General features: G+C 28.9%; 1 protein-coding gene across 2 annotated transcripts; it reads left to right on the forward strand.

Annotated features, from left to right (window-relative positions):
- Positions 1-805: 805 nt before the first annotated feature.
- LOC111687924 (zinc transporter foi) lies at positions 806-19506 on the forward strand. Of its 2 annotated transcripts, XM_046952327.1 has the most exons (4): positions 806-1355; positions 11313-11616; positions 16666-17007; positions 18244-19505. In XM_046952327.1, the coding sequence occupies exons 1-4, from the start codon at positions 1203-1205 to the stop codon at positions 19251-19253; spliced, it is 1809 nt and encodes a 602-aa protein (XP_046808283.1). In that variant the 5' UTR covers positions 806-1202; the 3' UTR covers positions 19254-19505. The 2 variants fall into 2 exon arrangements, with proteins under 2 accessions (XP_046808283.1, XP_046808284.1); XM_046952328.1 differs by lacking the exons at positions 806-1355; positions 11313-11616 and adding an exon at positions 16169-16323 and having other exon boundaries at positions 18244-19506.
- Positions 19507-21201: the final 1695 nt, after the last annotated feature.

Genomic DNA, 21201 nt, shown 5'->3' on the forward strand with positions numbered 1-21201 from the left:
CATATAATACCTTACATCTGTATACGAATAAAATGTAATATAGCATTTAAGTTGAATTGCACCTTGCCTCAGATATACATTAGCCATTTATTGTTTAATAAAACTGTGGATATTTATGTAAAATTTTGATGGTTGCTTTTATAGGGGCTAGGGTCAAATGAGACCCTATAATTATAAAGTTCATCAGGGTCATCAAGGCAAGTTTAGAACTTGGTTTTGCAGCTTTTTGTCGAGATACGAGTATATTAAACGTAATTATCAACTTAAAAGCCCTATTTGGCGGGTTCAGTTGTATGGGGCCTAGGTGAAATAATGTACCGATGTTAACTATTTTCAATAGGCTTCGTCTACAGTACCATAAAAGATCATGTGCCAAATTTCGTTGCATTATTTCCAAAATTGCGACCTGTAGTTTGATTACAAGGTTTACAAGCTCTATTGGGGGGTTCAGTTGTATGGGGGCTAGGTGAAATAATAAAAACAAAACAACTTCCTCAATAACGTCTTTGTAAGCTAAATATACTTATTTAACTTACTACTTGTTAGCGAGCGTAAAAGTACTGAATTCAATAACATAACCGTGTTAAAAAATGAGTTAAAATGCTAATAAAGAAAACGTGAAAATAACTTTTATTAGCATTTCAACTCATAACAATTTAATGTAAGTTTTTCCTGGGTTTGTATAAAGCTTTCGAATAAAGCTTTATAAAAGAAGCGAATAAACAATCGAATATAATACATTCATATGTATGTAGATATTTAAATAATTTATTCGTTTCTACATATAGAGAGGGTAATTTAAGCAAAGAGCTCAATTAGTTAAAGGCAGTAACCGCGATCAGCAAGCTAGTAGGTAGCAAGCAAGCGGTAAAAAGTTAAATTACGAGCGTGCTGTAGAAGCAGATGAGCAGTTTAAAATAACAGTAGTAAATAATAATATGTACTCGTAAAACAAATCTTAACGATCAATTTTTTAAAAAGAGTGATGTTACGAAAATAGTTTGTGTAAATTGATATTAATAAAGTTAGTTCTGTGCAAAAAAATATGCATTTGTTTAAAGTTTTCTATTTAAAGTAAAACGAAACGAATACTAAAAGTTATTTTTGAAAATTTTGTTAAAAAAATATAACAAAACATAGTTCAAGAATAAAGTTAAAGGAAAAAAGGATATAAAAGCTAATTTTAAATATAATATTACAAAATGGCACAATTAAAATATGTTACCATTTGGATTCTAATGGCCACCACCTGTATGTTGGTGAATTTAAAGGATGTCGAGGCTTCCACGGAATATAATCATTATTTGGCACACATTTTTCAAAAGTATGGCAATGGCGGAACTATGTCTTTTGAGGTAAGTCTAGATAAGGTCATTTTAAACTGTAACACCTTAAATTCAATGCAAAACAAATGTGACCATTATTTAATGTGTGTTTTTCTCTTTATTATATTTTTTAATTTATAATAATAAAAGCAAATACATACTTATAACAAGTAGGAAAGTATAGTCGGGCATGGCCGACCATATAATACCCTACACCATGAGTATATTTTTAAAATTTTTACTTTTTATAAAGAAAATTTTATGTTGAATATTATTCCAAAATATTTAAGCAATTTATTGATAAAAAAACAAAATTTCTAAATGAGGCTTTATATAGGTCAAATATGGGCCAAATATGGGTCAAATATTTGGGAAAAAGATATATTTTTAAATAACAGTTAGTTTTGTTGAGTTTCATTGCGATACAAATGGTTACAAGTCAATTTTAGATGTTTAAGACATTTTTTGAAGGGGGGTTTGTATGGGGGCTAGGGTCAAATAAAGGCCAATCCTTACGAAAATCTGCAGTGTAATTTATACTTATATAAAACTTATTTGTACCAATTTTTAGAGATATAATAGAATATTTGACGTAATCATGGCATAAAAAGCTAAAATCGGGAGGTACGGTTGTATGGGGGCTAGGTGAAATAATGGACCGATTTCAACCATTTTCAATAGGCTTCGTCCCTGTGCCAAAAAACATGCTTGGTCCAAATTTCATCAAATTATCTTGAAAATTGCGGCCTGTACCTTGCGCACAAAGTTTACATGAACAACCAGCCAGCCGGACAGACGGACGGACATGTATTAATCGACTCAAAAAATGATTCTGAATCGATCGGTATACTTTAAGGTGGCTATTGGACCAATATTTTTGTATGTTACAAACATCAGCACAAACGTATAATACCCTCCCCACTATAGTGGAGTAGGGTATAACAATTTAAGTTTAATTCACATGAAGTTGAAATTATTGTTGTTTTGTTATGTTTTTTTTTTATTTTGTTTAACACGGTCCATTGCCTATATAGCGCCCATTTACATATGTTTTTCCAAATCGTGTCGATATTGAAATAAATATTTGTTTTTCAATAAAAATGAAAATCTCGATTAATTCATTAAAGTATAGGGTAATGAAAATAATATTATATTTTAAAATCACTCTACTATTTATTATATAGATTAAGCACTATCAGAGCAATAAATAACTTGTCCGCAACTATTAGATTGGGAAAAAATTGCTTTTATACAGTCTGCTATTAAAATATTTTGACAATTAAATTTATAAGTTAAAAAGTTTTTTTTTTTTTGTTAAATTTTATACTCGTTTAAATCGGTCTATAAATATCGGATAATGTGATTAAATTCCTAAAACGATGCATAATTTTTCTTGCACTTGTCATATACATTATCATAAAATATGATATATTAATAGAAAATATAGCAGAGATCTCTCTATGTGTTGTAGATATGTACATAAATATATCTAATAATATAGGTATACAAATTAAGGTATTACTAACTTTTTACAGTGCGTGGAAAGTAGAAAGTTTCTTTATATTCGTTATTATTTAATCTAAATAACTATATGTGGATATCAAATCGGATTATCTAGAACAGCTAAAATTGGGTTAAAAATTACATTTGGATTAAAGACTTACTATACCCGGGAAAATTTATAAAAAGATTATTATATACTCACTATCTTAATATGTAATCACATATGTTTGTAGAAAAGTATAATATATTTTTTATCACTATCTTAACTAAACTTTATCTTTACAAAATGTAAATAAACTCATCATAAATTTTATAAAAAAAACTTAAAGCATATTATCACTTAAAATAAATAAGATGTCTGATTTTAAAATCAGGAGAAGACACTTGACTGTATAATAACTTTTTTAACATGGAAAAGCCAAATGATTTAATTTCTTTATTATTATTCTACACCATTAATAAATAAAAGCTAATGTAAGAGATTTAAAGAGAAGGGAGCTCGAGGCAATTAACCTGACAAACGCAAAACTATTCGACACAACAAAAGTTGAATTAAAAATATGGGTGAGAGAATCCCATAAGACTTCTTGGAATAATGAAACAGTGGATAGAACAACGCAGATCCTATTGAGTGACCCTGATAAGAGAAAGATGAAAAATCTCCTCAAAATAAGCAAGTCTGAAGTTAGTATGATAGTATGTACGCACATTTATGCAAAATTGGACGTGCGGATTCAGACGTATGTAGAGCATGCGGAGAGGACAGTGAAACTCTGGAGCTCTTTCTTTACCACTGTCAGACATTCGTTGAAGTTAAATCCAAGTATCTTGAATTTATTCCGGAAATAACATTCGTGACTACATTCGAGCTATCGTATCCATAAACTACTACAAGCCTCGTTTTTAAGCATTTTTGAGACGTTATTTTATAAAAAAAACATTATGTTCAACATTTCATAAATTTTTCTACAGAAATACTTTTTGAATCGGTTACCAGTATATTTAGATGAGAAAATTTAGTTTAAAACGATCAAATGAATAAATTTTGTGAAAGTAAAATCCCATACAATTTATGTGATTTTTTTAATCTAAAATGAAGGCAATATAAAATTTTTGGCTTAAGATATTTTTAAATAGGAGTCGACAAATTGGACTTTCAGACATCATAAAAAGTTTTACAATTATTGATGCCTTTGCAATGATTTAAATTAAGCTTAAAATAATCCTTAATGAAAGTAAATTTTGTTGGCCTATGTAATCAAACAAATGTAAAAAAATTTAAAATGTATTTTTATTTGAAAATTATGGCAAATTAAAAAAAGAGCTGCTAAATCCTACGGTATCTACGGAAACATTCTTCGTTGTTTTCATACCCACCATCAAAAATATGGGGGATATATAGATTTTATAATTACGTTTGTAGCACATCGAAATATTGATCATAGACCCACAAAAGTATACATATTCTGAGTCCTTATTAAATTCAAAGCCGATCTGTTCGTCCGTCAGTTTGTCTGTTGTTCCGAACGGAAAGAGCTCGAGGGTTGAAATTTAAAACAATTATTTCCTATAGGAAAGGTTTATTCGATATTGAAAATGGGCAATATCGCTCCAAACATTTTGGTAACAGTCATAATTGTTTTAAAAATTCGAAGTCTAATATGAGCTTTGATAATGGGTATATACGATTCGGTATATAATCGAATATAATAATGTTACTTGTTTTACTTTCGGTTTATAACGTAGTGGACCGGTTCAGCTGATTTTCAATATCTAACTGCTAAATATCTAACAATATTAAATGTTTTGAATAAATTTCAATAATTTCCATTGCTTTATTTTAACTTGAGTGTAATTTACACAGACAGATGGAGAAATGGACAAAGCTAAATCGACTCTGAACCAAGAATATATACTTTATTGGATCCCAGATGAATAGTTCTCACTAAAGTATCGACACATAAAGACATACAACTGTAACTAGGTAATTTCACTAGTTCCACTTTACTACTAATAACTTTTAATTAAAAACGTTTGCTTTGAAATATATACGTAAATGGGAGCCTAGATAAGGATAAATTGCTTAAGAAATGGTGTTGTATAGATATAATTTTAAACACCTACACACTTCTCCAACTTATATTTGTACATATGTACATACATATCGTTTGGCTGGTGTTCATTAAAAGTACTCTTAGTTATGATATCTACAGATTAATTTTATATCAACTCAAATGTTTATCTCGGTAGTATCATTAAAAAAGTATGTATTTTTTTATATAGAAGAAGAAAATACAATTCTTAGTAAATAATCTAAATAAGACATAAGTAATGTGTGTATAAGAAGAATCTACGAGATGTACTTCCATAAAGTCACAACTCAAAAAATTCAGTTTCAAACAAAACTTCTTTCAATGTCATTTTATTTTTAAAAAGAAAATTATGAGAAAATAACAAAAACATTTAAATTACCTTAAAGTATACTGGTAAAGACTTATTTGTAAAGTAGCCTGTTAAAAATATAATTTTAAGTTGTGACGTTTTTACCCTAAAAGAGCGATATTATTATGTATGTACAATATTTAGATACTTATTTATTACTTTTACTTTAAACGAATTTAAGACGGATGGCAATGATCAAATAAAGATCAAGTATATAATGAGTGTTATTGTGTTTATCAGTATAAGAGCGTCTAATATTTAGATGATTAAGATGTAAAGATAGTAGTAAATTATATCTATGTGGATTTTTAGGTAACAGAAGCTGTTACTGTCAATTAACCCAAATTGAAAACAACACACAACAAAATTTTTTTGCTGTTTAGAAAGTGTTAGGTAAATAATAAACAAAAGAAAAATATAAATCAAAACAAAACAATTTGGTTTTTGTTGAAAATTTATCACATACCTTAAGTAATAAATTAGTACAAATAAACTCAGACTTAATTTTCATTAATGAATTAGGCCTTTAAGGGAAAACTTTGAAAAAATTATCAAATTACTTCTGCTCAAGGCGAATTCAGATAAGTTGGTGGCAGTTCTGCAACAACAAAATGTTACGTGTACTTTGTTTTTGCAAACGGGTTTATTTAAATATCCTAAAAACCTGCTGTGATGATTCTGATTCTGATTCTAGTCAGATTTGGATTCAGTCCAACATAATCCTTTAAAGAAGTGTACTCTGGTGAACTGTATAATTGAAATAAATGGAAAATTATATGACAATTTTTACCTGGACTATCATATAAATGTCAAAATATGAATGTTTTAGAGACTTTTCAACATTTAATCACATTCATAATTAGACTAATATTTTTAATATTAAGAAACTTTATTGCGATACAACAAAAGCTAGTACTGATTTATAAGCCAAATTAATTATATTTCGATCTTTCTTAAAAGGATTTCGACTATAATACATGTCCTAAGTGTCTAAATCTCTGATATTAGGAGATGTAGAACTAACATGTCTAATTAAAGAATGTTAAAACGGTTCTCTAGTAGAAAAGGAAACCTTAACCTCCAATTTTCCGTAAGGTTGGGGCCTTATAATGACTACATGAGATAGGCGGACATAATTACATCGCTAATAGTTACTTTGAAAGGAAAACGTACATGTGTTAAATCGGTCCCAAGTAAATACTAATGTTCGCTTCACTAGGAGAGTCTCTGATAAAATACTACACTTCCAACTAAAGCAAGGAGTGGTTTTTATGTATTTACGACCAATATGTCGATGCCTTACTAACCGAATGACAAAATCTATTTAAGAAACAGTCAAAATATTTAAACATATGAAAACATTAATAAAATTCTTTAAAAAAGTCCAAAGTACATTTTGTTGAGAATTGAGCTGCACTAAATCTGCATCTGAAGCCTCTGAACCCCGTTTTAGCAATATAATAACAAAGGTAATATCGAATATGTTTGACAGATTAAACCTTTATTGAGATTAAATGTTATAACAAACTATATGAATGCAATATGGCCGAAAATGGTCACTATATCATTTCAATCTTTTACGTTGGACTCTGAGTTTGACTTTTTTTTAATTTTGTTTTTATTTGTATTATGATGATATAAGATTTTTTATTCCTTTTTGTCTATGATTCGCCAGCTATGGTATCGGATATTTAAAATGATTTCCTGATTTCCAAAAGTTGACAACAACGATTATTTAATTAATGACAAATATTCATAATTTTTGATATGCAAAATTAAATAAAATTAACATAGATCAAATTTGCATTAGATACAGATACAAATATTTTTACATACAATTGATATTCAGGAAATTTTGATCTGATTTACATAGTTCAAAAATTGCCAAATTAGTATCACAAAAAATAATTTATGTATTAAGTTGCGTTACAGATACAAGATATATTTATTTAAATTTGTTTAAATAAATAAAATACTTAACGGCGTAATTGTTATGATTATGAAATTTTGGCAGTTAATCAATTATACACTCTATGTAGTCGGTTGCTCGTACAAACGTTTTTTCTTTAAGTGCTTGGAAAGGTGTTTAAACTTTTGAATATCATAGAAATGAATAAATATTTTTACATAAACTTATGGAGCGTACACGCTTATATATACAAACAATTACCTTTAAATATATGTAAACGTAAAAAATTAAATTAGTTAATAATTCTTTACACATTGCAAAAGATAAAGTATTAGTATTTTTGGTATGGGCACACTTAAAATCCAAAATATTCTCGTATTTTAAATTGGAATTTTATTATGCAAAATATGTTTCTAATACAATAATGATTATTCAAATAATGTAGCAGAACAGTTTACAATTTAATTATTCTTTTGAGCTTATGGAATGAGTAGTATTCCTTAGATTTTCATCGGATTCAAAAAAGTGTCATTAATAAATTAGAATGTTAGCGGTTTTAGGGCCCTAAAAGAAGGCTGATCCCTTTTGTGATCTCCATAATAAGTCTCTTAGATTGTATAATAGACAAATGTTCAAGTTTTATTTGAACATTTGCTATCAATCACTTCTTTTGATAAAATTAAAAAAAATATTCCTAACATTTAACGTGCTCCGCATATAAAACAAAAGTAATATAAAACGCCCAGTTATAAATAGTATCCGATTTGTTTTTTTATAAATTTGAAACGAACATTTATTCAATATTCAAATTGCAACACATATTTGCAACACCTGTATGCTTCATGTATGTTTATTTCTTAAATTAACAACCAGAGTATTCAGGTTTATTCGCTAAGACCTGGTTCACACTAGGAAACTTTTTTGGGAAACTTTTTATTTTTGTATGTGATAGAAAGAGAAAGAAATATCACACATCTATTTCTCGCACACACAAAATCAAAAGTTTCTCAACAAAAGTTTCCCAGTGTGAACCAGGTCTAACATTAAATATAAAATGTTTGTTTTTAATACTACTAATCCATATTATCTGAAGGACCTTCTCTGAAATATGACAATAAGTTTAAAACATATTAGTGAAATATTTAAGTTCAAACACATACATACATAAAGAGAAAGAGGAAATCCTATAAAACATGAATAATAATACATTTATTAAGAGTTTAATAACAAAATTACCCATTTTTTATTACAGACATATAATTAGTAAATAATGGGACAAAATATAAATATTTTTTAATAATTATTTTAATTATTTAATTAAACACAACTGTTCAAATATTTAATATTTGACAAGTTTTTTCTATAAATACCAACAATGTACACTAATATTTAAATAATTCTGATCTTAGTATCCATTAAAAAAAAATTATTTCACATTTTCGCTATATAAAACGTGTTTATTTAAGAGCACTTCACACGATCACACTTTACGTAAAGTCTAAAGAAAAAGTAAAATGAAATTCCATCCGTATAACAAAACTGGGAAACTTTTGATTTTTGTGTGTGAGAGAAGGAGAAAGAAATATCAACCATCTCTTACTCTAACACACAAAATAAAAAGTTTCTCAACAAAAGTTTCCTAGTGTGAACCAGGTCAAAGAGAATAAAAGTCTAATGATTTATATTTTTTTGTGTTTACACGATTGGTATAAAACAATTAAAAAGTCAGATGAAAACAGCTGTTTCACTTTTTTTTCATTTCAAAAAATTAAGAAAGCTATACGACTGTCAAATTTTCCATCTGTATTCTCTCTCAATGTGTGATGGTTTCATTACATATTGCGTTTAGACGATCCCATCCGTATTCTTCTAAACAGAATTTTGACAGATCATATTACTTGTGTGATCGTGTAAAGCCGGCTTTAATTTTATGTTCAAAGAGATTTCCCATTTTATTATTATTCTCATTTACTGCAAGACTGGAAAAACTCAAAATTCTACTTTATAAAATAAATAAATACAAACACTTGCCATTTGAAGGCCTTTCATATATTAAACGGGTAGGAAAGTATAAGCGACATGGACGACCATAAGATACTCTACACCACGAGTATCTTATGAAAAAACAAGTAATATTTCTATATTCGACTGTGCCAAATCTTATATACCCTTCACCAAGTATGTTTTAAATAACAGTTTTTATTTATTTTGTATCTCCGCACACTTGTGACACATAACATACACACAAACAAATATAAACTGTAGCAGAAAGAAATATTAGCCGTTGTACTGTAATACCACCGTCAAACTGTATTACCACCCTCAAACAAATGTGATGTATTACCAACATATTACTGCTTTATCTCCTTGTTCTTGTTATACCCTTCACCTTCGTGAAAACAGAACAGAAACCAAACATACAAAAAATACACAGCTAAATAAAACCAAATACATCTCCACACGCACATGTACATCTTTATCCAATTCACAGTGTTGTTGCTTTTTTAACAAAGCATGAAAAAATGTGTCTTTTTTGATGAAATTTTCAGAAGTTGTCTCGGATTTTTGCTCATATCTCCGTTATTTATAGACCGATTTTGCTGATTTTGCGAACTTCTCGAAAGCATGTCTAACTGAATTATTGAAGATTCGGATCTCGCCGATATCTGGGGACCTCTAAAAACTGATTTCAACAGACAGACAGACGGACATGGCTTAATCGACACCGCTATCTATAAGTATCCAGAATATATATACTTTATAGGTCGGAAAATTATATTATAGAAATTACAAACGGAATGACAAACGAAGAGGAAGGGTATAATAATTTATTTTTATAAGGAAACTTTTATATTATATTTTTATATTTTATAAAAGTATTTATTTATGAAAAAAGGGCTAGGAGTTAGGGTCAAACATGGCCCGATCCTTATTAATTTTGGGGAAAGGATATATTTTTATATAACAGTTAGTAAGCAGAATTTCATTACTATGGATGTTTAAGACATTTTTTTGAATGTGGTTTCTATGGAGGGTCAAATAAGGGCCGATCATTACAAAAATCGGCAGTGTCATTTATATCGGGAGGCTCGGTGGTATTGGGTCTAGGTAAAGTAATGCACCGACTTCAAAAATACCATGTACCAAAAAAACACGTTTAGTCTAAAGTTTATCAAAACATCTTCAAATTTACGGCCTATATCTTGCGCACAAGGTTTACATAAACATTCAGCATGCCAGCTAGCCGGACAGACACAAAGTTGATCGGTGTAGGATCAATTTTTGTGTGCGTTACAAACATCAGCACAAACGTATTATACCAAATGGTATAGGGCCTATTATTATTATTATTGTTTATAAACATATTAACAATTTTTATTGAAATCTGGGTTAATTTTCATATACAATGATCACTCTAAATATTATTTATTAAATAGTAAAATACCATTTAGCCAATCTTTAGTTTTTATATCACGCAGTTATACAAATCGATTTAAACCCTCTTAAGTTTAGTGGAAATCGGCGCAATTTTCACTTAACCATCATACAACCGCACTTTTAAAATAAAGCTTTGGAGTTCATAATTATGTTAAATGCATACACTTGTATCTTAAGTAAAATCCAAACGTTAAAGTCATTTGCTCAAAAGCACTGCCGGCATTTGCCGAATAAGCCCTTTTACTTGTTCTCGTTACTATTTTCAAGTTACTCATTCGAGAATTTTTATTAAACATTAGAATTAATTTCAGAATAATATGTATGTATAATCAAATGTTTGACAATTGTATAATTACAAAAAAATTACCAAGACTTGTGAGAATTATTCTTGAATATTTGTGGAAATATTTTTAAAAATCAATTGTCTACATTTACATTAAAATATTTTTGTTTTAAAATGATAATTTCATTTTTTACTCAAACTGTAAAAAGGTAATTAAACAGGTTGATTAATTCACAAAATTTTGCTAATTAAAATTTAAACCTGTAAATATACATATAATGACGATTTCTTAAAAAAATACACTATAACTTACATATTCAGAAGTATAAAAATATTATACAACTTTTTTTAAATGTAACTTGAGAAATTTCATTTGGATTAACTAATTTTATTCTTTACTAATATGTTACAGGGTCTTGAACATTTAATGTACAGCTTAGGACTAGGGCAAATTGAATTTGAAGCTTCTCACACTATAGATGAGCATCATCCACACGGTCTATCGAATAATCTAAAAGATCACGAGGATATGAAATCGTACATGGATATACAAACCATAAAACTATTGCCAGATGATGATGATGACATTCAAATCGCTCAGAAAAAGTCTCTGGAAAAAACTAATGGCCATGAACATGATAGTAAAAATGATAAAGATATTATTTTAGAATTTAAAGAAATGCACGATCCCAAACATAGACATCCTCGAGAAAATGGTAAGTAGTATTTTTATAAAATTTAAATACAGTTTAATGACATTTTATGTTTACTAACTAACTACAAACTTTTTACCTTGCCAATGAATGATAGGAGTAAGAAAAATATTATAAAAACTCAATGTCGAGATATGAATTAAAAGAAAATTTATATCCACACACTTTTTATCATCACAGAGATACATACATACGTACATAGATATGTACATGTAGAAAGGGGATTTAAAATTATACTTGATATTACCTTGACTTTACCACTTGGAACTTTTTATCTTAAATTATTGCGATAATTAAGAATATTCCATAAAATACTACATATGCATAGATAGAATACTACAGCAGCAATAAAATATTATCATTTTAAATTGGCAAAAAACATAAACAGAAATTTTAGAAATAAGTAGCACGAGTATGAGTTTGATTATTTAAATATCAAATGATTTCATCATAAGCATTCCTATTGAATTGTTATTATTACAACGGTATTTATTTATTTAAATAAATTTTTTCAGTACATATTTACACATTTAAACCGTTAATTTAATAATATGTTTACTAATCGCTGTCAATATTATTCTATATGGTTTTGTGTGACATTTTCTCGAATTAACATGCAAATCAACATATTTACTAGATACAAATTAGAAACTTTGTATTTACAAATGTATATTTGTATTAACTATTTGTTATTGATTTTCTACACGCGCTTTTTGAACATTTGATTAAAATAATAAAAACATTTATTATTATATGAAAGAATTTCGATTAAGGATCAGTAATATCTACAAGAAAACATTGTAGAAATGAATTTCTTTTAATACACACAATTTTACACATATATGCAACATAGTTCGTGGACCCACAAAATTATAAATATTCTGGGTTCATATTACATTCTAAGGCTAGAAATATTCTCAATGCATTTTACTTGATATGAAAGATGGCCAACATCGGTCTACATTAGACCCGATGATACCCATTTCCTTCAGAAAATACCTATAACGTTTATTAGTGGCCTAAAAATACAAGACATTTGGCATTAACATGTTTAATATTCTCTTACAAATTTTATAAGGATTGGTCCTTATCTCATTTATTGCCAAAAATCTTTTAAGAAAATTAGGGTATTAATATGCAAAATTAATCACACTCTCTCCCTCAAATTCTAAAAAGTTCAGTTCATAAACAGGCCAAGAAATTTTCAAACTAGAGATCAAAGTATTATTTTTAAATAGTTCATTGACGGTTTTATTTATAAATCCTTTATGTCATCTGCCGACATTAAATAAAACTGACTATTTACTACATTTCGCTTTTATCTTACTACAAGCAAGGGTTGTCAATTCAAAAAGGCTCTTGAGCTCATAATTATTTTAAATATTCTAGTATCGCTACAAAAATCTGCGACGTCCCCCTAGCTACCATTAAGAATCAAATACATAACGTTTGTTTTTGTTCAAGACCGGTGGTCTTGAGAACATACTTGATGGATTGCTAAGATGCTATGGCCCTATATGGATCCTCAAAAAACATCCTACATATTAGGGCTTAGCAGAACTCATCTTAGCATACTATTATCAGTTCTTACTGGTCATTCCAAGTTTGGAAACTATGCAAGACGCATTGGTCTTCCATACAATGATTTCTGTAGGAGTTGTCAAAATGAGGAAGAAGAGGAAACAATTACTCATCTTTTGTGTAATTGCCCAGCCCTTAAATCGATTCGTTATCAGGCAATAGGTTCGACAAACTTTTTATAAACTATCTGATCTATTATTTTTATGATTGTCGAAATGGGTGTGTACAAACACTATGTTTTTCTCTTCTATATAGGCTTTCGATATCAACTCTGTCTATTTCAGTTTATTCTTCACCTCTTAATACTATCATTGCAGTCTTTATCGCTTTTTTTTGCTTTCCGTATCTTATTTTCTTTCCAGACATTACAAAGGGACCTAATTGGACCCAGTCTGTATAACCAAACATAACCTACAAAAATCTTAACGATGATTTTCCCTTCTATAAAGGCTTTTGATATCAACTCTGTCTATTTCAGTGTATTCTTCACCTCTTAATACTAGCATTGCTGTCTTCATCGCTTTTTCCCTTTCCGTATCTTATTTTCTTTCCAGACATTACAAAGGGACCTAATTGTACCCAAGTAAAGCTATACTCTTTGTACTGTACAATCTATATAATCTATAGTCTAGTCCGTTGTCTAGTATATGGACTAATACATATGAACTGTTAATATAAATAGTGGTATGAGTTCACTTAAAAAAGTTAATGAGTTTGTTGATTAGTTTACAAATAGGTTTACGGACTAATGAAGCTTGTGTCAGATAATTTTGGCTATTATTGAAATAAATTTTACGCAGACATTGTTAATCAAATAGTTTATGTATTATTAAATTATTTTTACTTACATAGTTTTTCACTTTTACTTAAAACTTTTAATATTTTTTAATGTAGTAACTACACAAACTGTTATCTAATTGTTTTCTTTAATTAGTTGTCATAATATTTTTCATAATATATATTTTTTTTAATTTTCTATTTATCTTGATAATTTGCATTGATTTTCAAAATCAATATTTAGCTTAACAATTACTTTAATATACTACATACATAAATATAGAATTGCGATGCATCAACAGTAACAACAATTTCAATAAAATTTACATAATTTACAAAATAAGTTTAATTAAATTGTTTATTACATTACTAAATAGCGTTTTTAATATTTATTTTAGCGGTGCCAAACAATTCAATTAACATGTTGTAAAGCATCAAAATAATAATAATAAAAGATCATTTAAAAATACGGGTTTTTTTCTTTTAACAATTAGTATTTGTAAATTATTGATTTATTTAAATAAATAAATATTTCTCAAAATTCCAATAGTTTTGTAATTTAGTAAGTAGTAAATAAGTTGTTGCAGTAAGCAAACAATATTACACAGAGTAAAATCCAAAAAATATATCTATTTGTAATTCAAGTACAAGTTCAATTATAATTTTATTTATTTCCAAGTGCACTATTATAATTATAAATAGAATCAAACAATGAAATTCTAATTAACATTGTTGTACAATGTATGTTTACAAATTATGTTGAAAGCTATTGTCAAGCATAAATTACATATTTATGAATGAAAATATAATATTAAAATGATTAGAAAATAAGCAGCAATTATATTATTGTATAATACATTATCCCACACGTTTAAGATTATTACTGTATATTACGGAATGTATTACCCATTGTCTTCTCACCTTCTATCTTTTCATATCCACCATCAAAATAAAATAAGGAATTGTGGACTAGGCACCACCATTCATAAGTAAATATGTACTAAAAATTCGAACTTCTGCACAGAGGAAATATGATACAATCCGTTGTCAAAAGTGAGCTTACCACGTTTGTTAATATTTGGACAACGAATGTGCTCAGTTATCATTTTGACAACGCATCGTTATCATTGCAACAACACATTGTTATCTTTACGAGTAAGCTTTGTGTCGTTTCGGCAATACAACGTTCTTTTTGAAGACGTAAGTTTGGTTAATTTGATAACGTCGTGTATTTTGTATATTTGTTGTTGTTGATATGACGTACATTCTTCGACAACGCATGTTAAAATAAAATTATAAACACTTTGGTGTCTATTTGGCACCAGGCGTGTACCAGAGTAGCGAAGCAGACTGGGTATAGCCAGCTAGTCTCAAATTAAACACACATAAGAAAAATTCCATATATATAATTTTAAATACATATAATTTGCATTTAACGAAACGGAAATACATGTTCTGTTTACTAAAAAATCACATTTGATTTGTGTAGCATTCCTGTGATTAAATTAAGTCAATTGATAAAAGTCAGTTATTTTGATTTTAACACAACGCCTATCTTTTAAAAGTGCTTTGATTTTATGGCTTTTAACTGTGATGCGCAATTTTTTTTATAAAATTTTATATTTAATAAATTATTCTTAATAAATTCCAAGAAATTATCTAATTATGTTGACACAGAGCACATTTATCAGCTGCATTATTTACGTAAAAACAATTATAATAAAAAAAAGTATAATTTCATTTTCCGGGACCTTACATGTAAGTTGACAATTATTTCAAATCACTAATTAGTCTATATTACCGAAATATTTATGAATACAAATAAAAAAGACAATATAGTCTACTTTAGTAAAGTGTTTAAAACAGAATAATTTGTATTAAATGGCGGCACATGTGACACATTACACGGAAGCAGTGATGACACTTGTTGACAACACCATACAAAAAAAAAACAGTTAATTATATGGCGCGCGCCATCACATACATAAATATTTAAATGAGGGCATTGCCAGACTGCAACAAATATTGCATACATTTCGAAGGCTGCTAATCGGAGGGTTTATTGAATTATATTGTGCACAATGCAAAATAATGGAAAGAATTCTTCTTTATTAAATCAAAGTCAGTCAGTTATTCAGTTAGTCAGTCAGATTGTTGACATACCAACAATCATTGTTCTACTACGTACGAGTGAGTGGATGGATATCCATATTATATTAAATAAAATGGCTATAAATTCTCGACTTTATTGTTGTTGCAAAGCGATGCGTAAATTAAAAATATTTGCACGTAATAAAACTGTTTTTAACGCTACCAAGACACGTGAACAATTTTCCATTTGTAAGAATACGAGTGTGTATTTTATTTTATTTATTTATGAATAAATAAAACAATCTGTTTTCAAATAAATATACGATGTAAATTATTGTAAATATTTACATACATTGATTATATATAAACAAAAACGAGCGAACGTTTTAATCCACCGTATATGATTTGAAGGAAACAACAAAAGAAATATTTTAACCATTACTTTTGTTATTATTTTTATCAAGAAATCAATCATTTATGCCAATCACAATTTTGAACAACAAAAACATTATTTACAAACTAAAGTTTAGTTACTAAATCTATGATACTTTACTCTTATTAATTATTTATTTTGTTTTCTTTCTTTCTTTTTCTCAAAATCAGAAGCCACCTTTGATGGACCTGCATTGTCTTCTAATGTTTGTTTATCGCCAAAATCTCTTTTGCGTTTGGTCGTCGACCACGATGATTTGCATAAACGTAAATTGTATAAAACATTTACGTCGTCTTCCGCAGCTGCGTCATCCTTAAACGCAAAAATGGAGGTTAATAATCATGATCATGATTTGGAAGAGGAATACAATCAATTTATTAATAATGTTCGTTTAACGCCAGTGGCCTTTATGAAATTGTGTCCAGCTCTATTGGCTCAAATAGATCAACAAGTGTGTATACAATCTCTTCCTATGACACATGTCAACACTTCGAAGGGTGTATTGTGGAATGGTAAGTTGAAAAAAGCTTTCAAATCGGAAATTACCGTCGAACCCCTACATAATTTTTTTTTCTACATTGCGTTAAAATCGGTTAATCAAATAATAACTAACTTTCTATTCTAATAAATAATTTGAATAATTTGACAACTCTAATCATTATATAGCTTTCTTTGAAAACATTCTTCATAGTTATTTAAAAACAAGTAGGAAAAAATAGTCGGGCATGGCCGACCATATAATACCCTACACCATGAGTATAATTTTAAAATTTTTACTTTTTATAAAGAAACTTTATTATTCCAAAATATTTAAGCAATTTATTGATAAAAAACCAAAATTTCTAAATGAGGCTTTATATAGGTCAAATATGGGCCGATCCTCAGTAAATTTGGGAAAAGGATATATTTTTAAATAACAGTTAGTTTTGTTGAGTTTCATTCCGATACAAATAGTTACAAGTCAATTTTAGACGTTTAAGACATTTTTGAAGGGGGGTTTGTATGGGGGCTAGGGTCAAATAAGGGCCAATCCTTACGAAAATCTGCAGTGTCATTTATACTTATATAAAACTTATTTGTACCAATTTTTAGAGAGATAATAGAATATTTGATGTAATTATGGCATAAAAAGTTAAAATCGGGAGGTACGGTTGTATGGGGGCTAGGTGAAATAATGGACCGATTTCAACCATTTTCAAATCCAAATTTTATCAAATTATCTTGAAAATTGCGGCCTGTACCTTGCGCACAAAGTTTACATGGACAGCCAGCCAGCCGGACAGACGGACGGACATGTCTTAATCGATTTAAAAAAATTATTCTGAATCAATCGGTATACTTTAAGGTGGGTATTGGACCAATATTTTTGTATGTTACAAACATCAGCACAAACGTATAATACCCTCCCCAGTATGGTGGTGTAGGGTATAATTAACAAAAAACTAAATTTCAGAAGAAACTAATACATGTGTTTCAAAGATCATGAATTCCTTGTTGTCACGTGCGAAACATTGTACAACAACATACATATTACTAAATTCTACACAAATTTCATAATAATTGACTTTATTGTCAATACTTTGTTTAAGCAGTTGCTAATTGCTTTTATCAATATGTATTTCAAAAAATTCCCAATTTATATGTATGTATTTTTTGGTAAAAATACGTTGACTATTATGTATTTTTCTACATATGAAAATATATTCAATTGTTTTTTTTTAATAATAATTCTTTTCTTTTTATTTAAGCATGGATTTACGCAAGTGCTTCCATTTTCATACTATCAGCTTGTGGACTTTTGGGAATTCTCTTGGTACCTTTGATGAAAACAGTAGCTTATCAGGAAATACTTAACTTCTTGGTAGCTGTTGCTGTAGGTACACTAAGTGGTGACGCTTTGATGCATCTCATTCCGCACGCATTGGCAAGTCAACATTCGGCACCCGAATCCCATGAACATAACCACAAAGAGGAATCCTCTCATAAGCATGATACAAGCGTGATATGGATTTGTGCTTGTGCCTTTTTCACTGCCTTATTTATGTACATCATTGAAACGCTCTTGCCATTATTGAAAGGTGACAATGCCGAAGGATCTCATGGACACAGTCATCATAGTCACAGTCATCCACCAACACAGAAGAATAATGAAAAGCCCTTAAGTAATCCAATGCCAGCATTGGGCTTTGAAAAGACTGCCGAGCCTTCAACAGCCGATGTAGGAGCACTGAATATTATGTTGAATGAAGCCAAACTCGATATGAAAAAACCTTCAAGACCCTTAACGCCTGTGGCTTTTATGGTTGTCATTGGTGATGGTTTGCATAATTTAACCGATGGCTTAGCTATAGGTGCAGCATTCGCCTCTGATCCGGTCACGGGTTTGGCAACAGCATTTGCTGTTCTTTGCCACGAATTACCTCATGAATTGGGAGATTTTGCCCTACTGCTACAAACTGGAGTCTCTATGCGAAGAGCTATTTGTCTGAATATTGTCAGTTCGGTTTTAAGTTTTGTAGGCATGGCCATTGGCCTCCTTATAGCCAATCTACATACGAATATGACTCAATGGATATATGCCGGCACTGCCGGTTCTTTTCTATATATAGCATTTGCCGATTTGGTACCGGCTATGGCCAACGAGGGCAAGGGTAAATTGAAAAGTTCATTAGTACAAGTTTTTGGTATAATTATCGGTGGCCTAATAATGTTAGTTATAGCCATTAATGAAGATGCATTAGAAGAACTGTTCAACTGATAAAATAATTATATTAAATTACGCCTATTTAGTGCCAAGTATTACTATGTTATACAAAGTAAATGTCCTCTCATTGTCTTAGCAATTAAGAATAATTAGCTTTAAATATTTTATCCATAATAATCAAGTAAACAAACAATTTAGCTTTAGGTAAAACGAATTTCTAAAAGTATATATTTTAAATTTTAATTAAAGTGCGATATAAAATATTTTATATTAAAACAGCTTATTATACGATCAAAATAAAAATGAATATTTTTAAGTAAAATTCTACTATTTTCTTTTAGATGTGATTAAAGAGAGCGGTTCTTATATGGGAGCTAATAGTAATTTCTTCTGAACATAAAAGTAACACATTTTCTGACTAATATGTTTCAGATAAATAAATAATATATAATGTATTATTCAAATCGGGTCATCGTAATCCATAATCCAAACTGTAAGGCACGAAATCATCATAGTAAATAAAGAGTTTCCGATAAATAAATAAATCCCCGATGTATTATTTGATTCGGATAATCTTATTCCATAAATAGTGGAGGATAAAAGTAAACATTTTGCTATATTTAAAAATCATGGACCTTATTCAAAAACGATTATTAAATTTTACAATGGTTTACTACACAGTTTTTTTCACATAAAAATAATGCTTAACTGATTTTCTGTAAGAAGTTTTTTATGTGGATAAAGTCAATAAAAACCCGACCATCATAAAATTGGGTATATGGTGTTACCCGTGTGCACCAGATAAATTAAAAGTATGGTTTTGTTTTGCAATTTTAAATGGCCTAGTAGCCACGCCCATACACAAAATGCACATTAAAATTGGTATATTATATGAGAAACTTCAAAAGCTATGATTTGCAAACATTAAAAAAATGGATGGACTAACATTAGTGAACATGGCAATTGGGGACATTTTTGAATTTGTCCCCAATTGCTGAAGTTGACTAAACGACAATGTGTAAGAATTCGTCGTTAACAACAATATTAGTGACAAAGACCTAAAGGTTGTCATCTTTTAAACCCTATTAAAGTTAAGTTGAGCGACATCATCTTAAATATTTTCCGCTATTAACAATGTTTATGACACAATTGCTGAAGTTGTCTAAACGACAATGTATAAGAATTCGTCGTTAACGACAATATTAGCGACACAGATCTAAAGGTTGTCATCTATTAAACCCTATTAAAGACAAGTTGAGCGACAACATCTTAATTATTGTCCACTATTTACAATGTTTAAGACAAAATGGAAGATAATATCTTCAAAAATGTCTTTTATCAAACACATATCAAACATGGATTTCTTTCAGCCATTTCGTAGAATTTTAATGCCAGCTATGTGCGTTAAAGATGGGGCCAGTTATGGAAAACTCCTCAATTATGGATCGATCTTCATAAAGTTTAGCAGTTTTCGGTTCTTATAAAACTTACTTATGACGGAAAACCAAGTCGTGTTCTGTAAAAAATATGCTTTTAAATATTTCATAAATAAACTTTAAAAATTAAATAATAATTAAAAATGCTTTTTCTTATCGAGACATTAAAATTTATTTTTTTTTTTTTTTTTTTGTTTAACGAAGTCAAATAACATTTTATATAATAAATAATATTAAATAAACAGCGAATGGCTTTAACTAAAACCAATATACTAGTTCAAACTTTATGGTTTTTCTTGTCAAACTCATACGTAATCGCAATAATTAATGTTACGCATACGTACCGGTAGCCATCTTGGTACTTGCAAATGTTTGCTGAGGTTTTGTCAATACATATGGAAAAAAACCGTTGAAATTTTTTAAATATTAATGCTCAACGAAATTGAAAGTAACATCTAAAGTGACTTTTCAGGATCGGTCATCGTATCATTTAAATGCAGTTTTACTTGATTTTAATATCAATATTTCGGTACTAAAGTCTTCTGTTTATTAAATTTAAAATGTTG

This window comes from Lucilia cuprina, chromosome 5 (genome assembly GCF_022045245.1).
Source record: "Lucilia cuprina isolate Lc7/37 chromosome 5, ASM2204524v1, whole genome shotgun sequence".
NCBI lineage: Eukaryota > Metazoa > Arthropoda > Insecta > Diptera > Calliphoridae > Lucilia > Lucilia cuprina.